Raw genomic sequence first — 12,101 nt, 5'->3', positions numbered from 1 at the left:
TATCATTTATATAAATAAGGAACGTGAGTGGGCCCCAACACTGATCCCTGGGGCACCGTGATGTTTGAAAAACTGCTGCATTGTGCATTACATTTAAATTTATTGCTTCTTTGCTACTAAAGTATTTGCAAAACATTACACAGGCAGTATCCACATGTGCTACTGAATGTACCTACAAAAGGTAGGTGGGGGTGGGGGAGGGGGGGCAGGGGGGGAGGAGGCAGTAGCAGAGAGACACAGAGAGGAGCAGGAGGAGATGGACTATTATAATTGAAATAAATACATACCTGGGCATAACTGTTTTCTCAGCTAAATGAATTAAGTCTAGCTATATCAAAAAATGTGGGTTGGTGGGTAAATGTTTGACTATAAATACAAGGTACAAGTTTCAACCCGACATTGGTCCTCTTTCTTGGGATGAATATCAAAATAAAGATCAGGTGTGTAACAATGTTTTAAAAATCCCCCTGTGCAGAATTTTTAAAAATTATTTTTGAGTCTCTGCAAGTTTAGTAAATGGCAGTAAACTGTTTGCTCTTTTTGCTTTAAAACTAACAATATTACTGTCACTTTAAGACCAGTTTTTTTGTTATCCTCAAACTTTTCCACACTTCTAACAGTTCCACCATTTTATGAAACAAAAAGCACTTACAAGCTACTAAACACCAAACCAATGTCATACACATTTCTCTGTTACGAGTAGGCACGCTTTATTCCCACATGCCCTATCAGCTCAAAACGCTGGGGGACTGGATTAATAAAAAATAGACAAAAGTTAAGATGATGATCTTAGAGCTTCATGTGTTCTACACAGCCCTCCCCCTGAGTACAACAGAAATAGCGTTCATACCATCTTGTTAGACTCTCAGAAAAGTCCTCCTTTAGGATGGTGTGCAACTCTTGCACCAAATTGGCTTGAATGTCAGTTATGTTATCAAAACATTGACCCTTCATGTGCATTTGTACACTTTGCCATTTTGTGGTATATTCATATTGATAACACCAAGTTTCAGCATCCATGATGATTTTTTCCAGAAAAGAACTGTCCATGTTTTGCGTTTCAATCAAGTCACAGCAGGTGTCCATGTCATTTTGTTTGGGAGTCAAGGTCCACGGAATAAAGTCTGTACACATTCTTCTTCCAAAACATTACTGAGAATGTCTCGAATTCAATATCGACACACTAAAGCCACATGTCCACTACTCAACACTGTCTGCTCACAACTGACTGACTGTACATATTTTGCTTGCAGTTGTTAGTTCGAGCTGGCATTGTGGTTACTTCAATGATGTCACTTAGACATTGGGAATAAAGTAAGTTTTGAAACCTTTTGTGTACTTGAAAGATAAGAATAGGTTTCAGACAATGTATTCTTCTCTCTGTTCCCAGTTCTCCCGACGCACACACAGACACTATAACTACTGAAAATTTTTGTACCAAAATGCATCATAAACTTGACAGGAACAGAAGCTAGACAGTTTTGTCCTCCTATTTGAACTTCTCGTAGTTCATATCTGACTGGAGGGTGTTGGAGGCTCTGTCTGAAATGATGTGAAACCTCTGCCTCCAATTAGGAACGTGACACCCACTTTGACAAGTCGGGAAATGAACTGACTAGCTGTGTGCAGATGCTTGTAGCTTTACAGCATGCTATCATGTTTGTCATCAATGTCTACTCATAAATCACAGTTACTAACTTCTGGTAAATGTTGCACGTACATTCTAAAACAGCCTTAAACATGGCAGTATGCTGGGCCCTTGGTCAGATTAATGTTAACGTGATGATTATATGCTCAGACTATGTGTTAATGTATTCAGTTGTTAAGGGATATTGTACCATTTCATACTTCATTCAGTGTCTTGGTGTGTCCCTTCATGTGGAAACAGAATAAAACTTGGTTCGTGGGACTTCAGATATTATGTTTGTATAATATTACATCATAGTTGGTGATGAGCATGGTGTTCTGCTTCTTAGTTTGCTACATTCAGTGGAAGAAATTCCTCAATCTCTTGCTGAACAGCAGCGAGCTCTCAGCAGCCAGTAGCAGGTTGGCTCCCTGGCACCAAACAATTTAGCATCATCGTCGATACGGCAGGGTTCCCTGCTGTTGACGCAGCCCTCACCGTTTCTTCCATATGACGATTCTGCGGAAGATTTGGACATGCATGAAAAATGCCATCGGCAGCATTTTCAAGCTTTCAAAGTTGCCAACTCCAATGTGGGTAAGGTTTTCTTTCTGTCATGGATTTCTCCTCATGTTTGTCACCTTTCGTGTCAGATAGCTCCTCTTCAGGAGTCTGCCAGTCTCTCCCTTGATGAAATGTGTCAGTTGCTCTCTAATTATCACTGCAAACATATCACATTACTGTTGCTTGTGTTGAGTTCTACGATTGAAAGTGGCCACAACTGTCATACAGAGCTTGGGCAACAGAACTTGATGGGCTTAGCTATCACTGCCACTTTGTTACTGAAACTCACTGGGTCTTATATGGTGATTCGATGGTTTGTGATGCTATAATATGCCTGGCCCCTGATAGGGAACTTCTTGAACATGCTTTACAACGTGAGAATCCCTTTCTGATGGAGGTCCGGAATGCTGTGAAGTCTTTTGAAGTATCTAGGGAAGCAGGAAATCAGACAAGAGTTTGATGTAAAGTAGCCACTGTTGCTTTCTTTCCTCCTTGGCCACCGTCAGTTAGATCATGGAGGCAAGACAATGTCGTGGCTGTGCAACCGTGGCCTCCACACTGCATGGGGCAGTGCTGTGCTAAGCAGCAGCAACAAGTACCACAACAGTGGCCACATTCTCCTCTGTCATCATGCCCTTATTGTTTTGTCCAACATCAGCGGATTGCATGCCCAAAGCATTGAGTGATGTGCAACCATTGTAAAAACAAGGGACATATTGCAATTCTCAACCCCCTTCAGCGGACATTAACATGGACGTGAACAGTGTTCCAAAATGCCCAATTGATGGTAGCCCGAACAAACTCTACCTTGAAGTACGTGTGATGGCCAAGATGTTAAAAATGTAAATGGACATGGGTGCAGCAGAGACTTCATTAAATTCTCAACTCTATGTGGAGCTTGGATCACAAGTGCTGCCCTGTGCCTCTCGCCAGTTGGTGATTACAACAAATACTTTTATTAGGACAGTTTTCTACTCCCGTGGTGTACAAAGCAGTTGTTCAGCCTTTGACCTTTCAAGTGGTGGATGATGCCAAAACTGAAAATTATTTGGGATACATGCCTTCAAAATTTTTTGGTTATCTATTTGTGACTAAGTGCACCTGGTATTACAGCAAGTTCAGAACCACCAACAGGATGCACTCTGTTTCGAATATTCCTCCTTGTTTCTGGAAGATTTATAGTGCGCTACCCAATTCAAGTCTCATATCACAATGAAACCATTGGCAAAACCCCATTGTTGTGCCCGCCTAATCCCCATAGCTTTACACAAGCAAGTCAAATCAGAACTACATCAACTTACACCTTTGGGTGTTATCATGCTTGTCTCTTCTGGTCAATGGGCTATTCCACTAGTTATTGTCAAAGAGCCTAACAGCGACATTTGGCTCTGTAGTGATTTTAAAAAGTCTGTAAATTCACAATCTTTTACTTGTAATGGATCTGGGAGATGTGTTATTTTCTACCGGTTTTGTCGATACCAAATCTAATGAGGGAAGTTGTAAATGTTTTCTTATATTTTTGTCAGAATATTTTTTTGTGAATTGTAATTTGCCTTATTTTATGATAATTTGCTTATATGTTTGAAAGTGACAGCATTTTGATTAATATTAGTAGATGTGACGAAGAATATCAAAGAGACTGGTTACAAGTGGAAGCTTGTGTGTTGGGTGAAACGTCTTTGATGCTGGAGTCGTCTTTGACAGAAGTCAGTCTGCAGTGAACTCTCGGTATGTGTGACGGTGGAACAATGTGCAGGTCACCATTATAATAATTTGCTAGTGAACAGAAAAATGAATTATGTTACTACTTTTTTTATATAAACTTCAAGAAGGAACCACATTCGAAGAAATGGTACTTGAAGCACTAAAAATGAGGCAAACGCATTGAACCAGGTCATTTCTGCAGCCGACAAAACAGCAAATCGTACTTTCACTAGATGACTGAAGCCAACATAGAAAAGTCAAATATCATCTTATAAACATTTCACAGAAAAGTGAGCACTGTCACGAAATATGCTAAATTCAAGTATATAAAAATAGTGAGCATATTTCATACTGATACCTATCCCTTACCCCATCATCAGGATAAACTCTTAGCACAACTTTCTGCAGGCCATATTTTTCCGAAATAAAACTTGTCAGAAGCCTACTTACAAATGCCTCTGTATCATGATTGCAAATGACCTTGTAGTGAATACCCCTTGTGGGTTATATTAATACCAGTGCCTGCCATTCGGCTTAGTTATCACCCCCTCCTTTTACCCAATGATTTTTGAAGCAAGTCATGGACTCTGTGTTCAGGTGCATAAACTACCTGGTTGGTATTGTGGTGTAAGGTTCCTCAACAGATGAACATTTGCAGAATCTTCATGGTTTGTTCACGGTGCTGCAGGCCACAGGTTTATACTGAAACTTGGACAAAACTGCAATTTTTCAGCCATCTATCATCTATCTAGGTTTTGAAGTCTTGCGTGCTAGTCTCAAACCTTTATGCCAGCATGTCGATGCCATTACAGCTTTACCACGTCCTACCAATGTAAATAGTTGCAAGCCTTTCTTGGAAAGATTGCATGCTACCATAAATTTCCTCTGGTGCAGCCACAGTGGCCCAATCACTTCATGCTCTTAATGTAAAGGTGTTTCTTTTCACTGCTCGCTTGCTTGCAAGTGATCTTATACCCAACAAAGGTCAATATTACACACTACACCTTGCTTGGCTACCTTCAAACCAGGCCAAATCTTTTATGGCCGCAGATGCTTCCCAGTATGATCTTAGGGCAGTTCTCACACAAAAATATGTGGACAGTTCTGAATACCTTACTGCATACGCTTCCAAAACTCTGAATCAGGCACAATAGTGCTATTCTTAGATAGCCGCTAAAAAAAATTTCATGTTTTCCTATATGGTCCTAAGTTTCATTTGTTTATGGTTCATAAACCTCTGCTTCTCTTTTCAGTTCCTTGGCATCATTATCGGACAAAGTGGCCAATTGCCTGCAACACTGGCTCCATTTTTGTCATACTGCAACTATGAAATACATTTCCAACCAACAGCACGTGCTAATGTGGAAGCTCTTCCTCGATTGTCAATTGACACCAATCCAGCATTTGATCAGGATGAAACATTGTGTTTCCATTTCGACATCTAAGCCCAAAATACCGTGGATGATTTTCCCATTACCAGTTCTTGGATTTTGGCAGCTATAGTGGCTGATCCTGTCTTACACCAGGTTGTACAGTTTGTCCACCATGGCTGGCCAGATAAACCACTGTGTTGAGCATTGGATCCTTTGCGTATTTAGTATGGCATCTGCCACCGCCTCTTAGTTCCTAAAGGTGTGTCACTGTTTGCTACTGAAGAATTGGCAACCAGGGTTGTGATACTGTCCACAATGAAGCAGGAAGTCATGCACATTCTCCACCTGGACTACTGGGGTGTTTCTCGTACAAATTGGCTGGCCCGATATCACCACATGTTTTGGCCGGGTACTCTCAATAAGATCAAGTGGGTTCATATGGGGTCACTCCCAACGGCAACTGTAGCCTGGTGCAGCTGCTTCATGGCCAACAGCCCCCTACACTGCTTCATCTGCTGCAATCGATGCTCAGCCAACCAGTGGCATCCACCCCATAGCATCTCCACCTACTGGCACCTGCCTTGCAGTGTTTCCTGTCTGTGTTCCGCTGTCTGGGCCTGCAGGTTTGGCCAGCTCCATAAGTGGATAACAGTGGTCGACCAATGCTGCTGAGGCCTTCAACAATGCGTTGTGTCATCTCCAGTGGCTTGGTGTCTTGACACTACAACCAGCTTTGCCCATGCATGACCGATCCCACACTGGTGAGCCCTTGGTCCCCGCAGACACTTTCACCATCTGTGCCAGCTCCCAGGGTATGGTCCATGACCCTCTGGCTGCTGCACCATCTTTGTTCTTGACGCCACTGCCACCGGATGGAGTCGACGGTGCAGGGCTGCCTCCATCTCCCCAGCCTGTCCCACTGCTGTCATCTTCTCAGCTGCCTCCATCGCTGAGTGTCTGCCCAGGTATGGAAATCGATACAGTTCCCCCATCTCCCTCTGATACAGCCTCTCACCATTTCAAACCATATTCTTCTTTGATGGCATAACACCTGCTCCAGCAGTCGTCACCTTCCGATGGAGACATGGACATCTTCACAGGGAATACACAAGGAACACATTTCCCCAAGGGAGGAGGAGTGTTGTACATAGAGTGAGCATGCGTCATCAAACAGCAAACACTCCTTGGCTGGCCTACAGAGGTTGCCCCACAATGACACAATGGTATGCAAAACGGCCTTATGTAAGCTGGTGTGCTGGGCCCTTGGTCAAAATGATATTTGCTGATGACTGTATGCTCATCTGTTAATACTGTGTTTTAATGTATTCTACTCTTAAGAGGTATTGTACCATTTCATACTTCATTCAGTGTTTGGTATGTCTGTTTTTGTGGAAGTGGAATAAAACTTGGTTGGTAGGAATACTGATACAGTGTTTGTACAATGTTACAACTAACTTTTTTGTAACAGTTTCGCATATGGTGAAACATTTTACTCACACAACCTCAAACCTTTCACAATGTAGAGGCAACACTAACACACCCATATTTGTCATGTTCCACAATGGAATAATTCATCTTTCCAGCTTTTGCAGTTATACGATCCCTAGGTGCTCCACATGCCCAGGAATTTTTGCACCTAACCACAAATAACTGCTTCCCATCTGCAACTCACTAAAAGGCCACTGCACTGGTGTGCCCTCTCAGTAGCCTTTATGTTAGTGAAACTACAAAGCAGCAATGTTGTAGTGTGATGAAAAGTTGTTGTGGTAGCTCTGAACAATAAATAAATAAATAAATAGCAATAAAATGATGGGGGACAATTACTGGAAGCTTAAGTATAAGCATGATAAAAGTTTGTAAAACTTAGTCCTTCAGTTAATTATAAATTTATTTTTGCCTTTACACTTGCAAAAGCCAGAAAATATATATATATTATTTCTTTAGTTTACAAACTTCCACAGAGATGATAACAAAAAACAAGGGTGCAAAAAATTGGTCATTACGATTTACTGATAGGAACTTTTTCCATATAAAGTACGAAGCAGATGTTATGCAGGAAACATTCCTTGCTGACGCTTTCTCTGGGCCCCTGCTCGGCGATTGTGATTTGCATATGACGACTTATGAGCACTCTTGTTCTGTCGATTTACAACTACAGTTTTGTCTTGCCCTTGTCCTTTTGGCCGTCCTGTAATACAACACAAACAATATTAGAAATGAATACTTATTTCAATGTTGTTTTTGGATTTGTAACAATGGCAGCATAATCTTGTACAAACATGTACAAAATTGAAATAAATGTGGAGTACTGGACTGTGAGTGATGAACACCATGATCTGTATTTGTACCCGATTTTAACAGTTTTCATTTTAGTGATTGGACTGAAAATTCTATTCTGTGGAAAGAAAAATTGTTAGTTTAAAGTAAAGAAATCTAACATTGTAAACTAACACAAAAATGTCATTTTTTGCCTTCAGTGTTTATTGCTTAATTAACTTTAAATAAGCAGCACCTACCAATCAACTTGCAAAACTGTATCACCATATTGCACACTGTATATTGATATGGAATGAGACCACTACTTACTACCCTCCTTTGACTGGAGAAGATGGTCTCAGTTTCATCATGTAGCAAATAACCATGTAAGAATTTCTTTGAATCTCAACAGTTAGTGAGCAGTAATCATCAGGTTGGGGTGCTGAAGGACCCTGAATAAAGTATCTGAGATGCGACTTGCACTCCAGTTGTTAAAAAACCAAATGAGTGGTAACTGAAATTTATTTTCAGTGTTCTTCAAGACTAGATAGAAACAACAAATTTATTTTTAAATTGAAGATTACTGCAAACTCATTATGCCAAAAATAGTTAAAGGAAAACCTTTGTGACAGAACGCATCATCGAAAACTTAAAGCGATTGGATCACTAAGATGAGTCCGGTATAGCAGCCACTGTGATACTTTAATCAAGGAAAATAGCTCAAAAACTCTCAAAACACCAGTTCTTGGCATGGGTATGACCCTCATTGCTATGTATAAACTACAACGCATTTAACTTATGAAAAACACACTGGTAATAAAGTCTCCACCATGGAAGGTGTCTATCTGATAATGGGCCAAAGTGTGCAATAGTACTGCTTGTTTTTCACATCACTGTCATTTGGAAATCACGTACGAAAATCTTTGTAGCACTTTGTAAAATCCTAAACAAGATGCTGAATTTTTTTTTAAATTAATTTTGTAAAGACCTAACTAAACAACAATGACTAAAATAACTTCATTCAACGATCAATAAACTATACAATTGGTTTGCAGAATTTTGTCATGCTTGTGCATCCATCAGTGATGAAGTTTATGGAGATCAACCAAAACTGTCTGTTGTTCCAAAAATCACCAGTGCTGTATGTTAGGGATAACCTATCACTTCAGAGAAAGTGATGTGTCGTTCCATCCATCTTGTGACGTTCACCTGCTTTATTTCTTCATTGATAGTCCTCGGTGTCGACATACTGCAATGTTATACTGGCTGAAAAATGGAGAGAGGGGGGGTGGAAGTTCAACACTGTCTACTGTAAATGATGCAGCCGACAGGTGCATACTTGTGTTTCACAGTTCTTTACTTCCACTGTTCACAACCCCCCAATATTACACAGTTAATATGGCCATTTCACTACTGGTTAACCTTTGATAAGCCTCATTAATAGTTTGCAGGCAAACACCAGCATACTGCTACAATAGTTTACTTTTGAATATCTAGAGCAGTAAAACCCTTAACACACAACACAGTTCTTGCAGAATAATACGGTACATATTGAACAAACACTGTTATTGTTTTAACACATGGCCTATTTGTCTTGCACTTATTTCACGGTTAAGTTGATGCATTGTCGTCGTTCTAATCAACACAGGATTCTCGTCTGAAACTCGGCCGTGGACTAACTGACACGAGTCCAAAAATCGGGCCTTTATATATCCTCACAATAACAGGCACTGAAACTATACAGTGTTTGATGTTTAAGTTATAGAAATTACAATTAAAACAACTCATTCAATTAACTGAATATATAAAAGTATTCCTTCTTTTTAACAGTTTCTTCTACCACAAAGGTTAGGCCGAATTATTTGTTTAATAATGAAATTAACAGGTATAGTTATGCAAACAATACTTTTGACAAACCTGGTAATTATTTTGGAATTAATTAAGGGCTGGCTTTGCTAATATATTTTTGAATAGAGCCAAATAAGTACTTTAAGAATCCTAGTGGTTCTTTTTCCAAATTTTTATAATTGTTACAGACTTTATATTTATTTACAAGGCAAGTAGAATTTAAGTCACGGAACAATTACTGATTTCAGCCTACAACAAAATATATTAAATATGAATAACCAAAATAAATCAGGAAATTGATTACATACACAAAACTAAGCACAACATTAGATCTGATGCTATATTCTTTAAAACGGAGGGCCAACCTTTCTCTTTTATGAAAATGCAGATTACATTCATGTATATTAATGGTAATTAGTTAATATGAAAAAATGAATTTAAGGAGGCAGATGGCTAAACAAGATGAAGTAACAAGATCCCAACTTGCTTTGTCATGATCTCTCTAACCAACATAGAATACTCATGACATTGAGCAAGCACTGTGTTCTTTCAGTAAGTAAGTGTTTACTTTTAGGCTGTATTTTGTGTAGGAAGTTTCCGTTTCTTTTGTACATGTCATGAGGGCGAAAGTGGATACAGCATATCTTCAGGGCAGGGGTTACGGGTCCCCGGATTCCTGTGCTTTGAGACACCTGCATGGTGATGCAGATGTTCCAGGAAAACACTGTCCCACCTCAGAGATTTGCTGAGATCACAGAACCTCACCAAGCATCACAATGGTCATGATGTCAGTTATCAAGGAAAGCACAGAAAGGATGTACAGAACACAAATGATTGTACTGTGAACTTAGTTCAAGTCACATGTTGTGGTAAAATATAAAATGGAATGTATATAAGGGAGGTGAAGTACACACACAATAAAGAAGCAGCGTGTGACTTTATTTTGTTGTAATTGGCGTTTGAGATTTCCAGCTGGTAGGGACTTGTGTCTTTGAGAAAGGAGTCTGCTGCTTCAAGATATAACAACACACTCAGGCAGGTATATAGATAATTAACTATGACCACAAAAACCTGAACAATGGCAGGTGCATTTCATTCCATTCACCTTTCAAAGAGGATGCCAGGACAAGTCTGTGCCATTGAATAAGAAGATCAGATAAGAGGATCGAAACTGACTTAACAGATCAGAAGGTACAAAACAAAATGAATTGACAGTCAGTATACCACAGTACACAGCACTCTCAGATATGCATAGGAAGGAAAATCTGGGATGAGCTAATGAAAACGAAAGAGGAGGTAAATAAACAGCAACTAATGGCAGTAGCGGACTGTCAGAAGAGCTAATTGAGAAACAACAACTACAAAATGGTGTTCAATCTCCAAGCGATTTCTGAAGTTCAAACCTTATCGTTTTCAAAAAAATAGAATGGTAAGTATTTCATATTGGCCGTAACATGATCTCTCAGCACAGGCATCAGCATCTGGTAAGCAGTACAACTATAACAAAAGTTGCCATAGCATGGAATGCACACAGCACTTCTGTAGCAGCAAAAGGTTTAACATCGGTTTGTTACAGAATTCTTGAACACATTCTGAGTTCGAGTGAATTTTGTTGAGACAGAAAAGCTTCTGTCCACAGATCAGTGCAGATTTAGAAAGCATCGCTTGTGCGAAACTCAGTCTGTCATTTAATCACATGATATTGTACAAACCATGGACGCAGGGCAACAGGTAGATTCTATATTCCTAGATTTCCACAAATCATTTGACACAATGTCCCACAACAGAATGTTGATGAAGGCCTGAGCATAAATTCTGGAAGAACGACAGGACCTCTCTTATTCTCTACATACATAAACAGTTGTGCGAGAGTCAGAGGAACATAGCTCCCAAAACTCGATTTTGGTCTTTTTCAATGTATGTTCTCACATTAGTCAGATATATTTTGCATCAAAATGACCTTTCTCTCTCTCTTCTCAAAGGGTGAAAATAAGGTATTGTGTATCTCCAAGTTGTGAGTTTATTTTACAGACGGACAAATGTATTGGTACTTATGCTCTTCTACATCTACGTCTACTGCGATACTCTGAAAGCACTGTATGGTGCATGGCAGAGGGTACCCTACATAACTACTTGCCATTTCCCCTCCTGTTCCACTTGCAAATAGAGTGAGGGAAAAACGACTGTCTGCATGCCTCCGCATGAGCCTTAATTTCTCGTATTTTATCTTCATGGTCCTTGCGCACAATGTGTGTTGGTGGCAGTAGAATCATTCAGAAGTCAGCTTCAAATGCCGGTTCTCTAAATTTTCTCAATAGTGTTTCTCGAAAAGAACGTTGCCTTTTTCTCCAGGGATTCCCATTTGAGTTCCCGAAGCATCCCCGTAACACGTACATGTTGTTCAAACCTACTGGTAACAAATCAAGCCACCCGCCTCTGAATTGCTTCGATGTCTTCTTTCAATCCGACCTGGTACGGTTCCTAAACATTTGAGCAGTACCCAGGAATAGGTCCCACCAGCATCCTATATATGGTCTCCTTTACAAGGAGAACCCCTTCTCCCTAAAATTCTCCCAGTAAACCGAAGTCAACCATTTGCCTTTCCTGCCAAAGTTTTCACATGCTTGTTCCACCTCATATCACTTTACCATGTTATACCCAGATATTGGTACGACTTTATTGTGTCAAGCAAGACATTAGTAATACTATATCTGAACATTACAGGTTTG

General features: G+C 40.0%; 1 protein-coding gene across 4 annotated transcripts in view; it reads right to left on the bottom strand.

Annotated features, from left to right (window-relative positions):
* Positions 1 to 7,143: 7,143 nt before the first annotated feature.
* LOC126162661 (activating signal cointegrator 1 complex subunit 2) overlaps positions 7,144 to 12,101 on the bottom strand; it is a 133,485-nt gene continuing 128,527 nt past the window's right edge. For all 4 annotated transcript variants that reach the window (XM_049919303.1, XM_049919304.1, XM_049919302.1 and 1 more), the window contains exon 15: positions 7,144 to 7,456. In XM_049919303.1, the coding sequence (XP_049775260.1) occupies positions 7,317 to 7,456 (140 nt within the window). In that variant the 3' untranslated portion in view covers positions 7,144 to 7,316. The remainder of the gene's footprint in view (positions 7,457 to 12,101) is intronic.

Source organism: Schistocerca cancellata, chromosome 2 (genome assembly GCF_023864275.1).
Source record: "Schistocerca cancellata isolate TAMUIC-IGC-003103 chromosome 2, iqSchCanc2.1, whole genome shotgun sequence".
Lineage (NCBI taxonomy): Eukaryota > Metazoa > Arthropoda > Insecta > Orthoptera > Acrididae > Schistocerca > Schistocerca cancellata.
The sequence above is the reverse complement of the archived record's forward strand: the minus strand, read 5'-3'. Positions and strand labels throughout refer to the sequence as shown.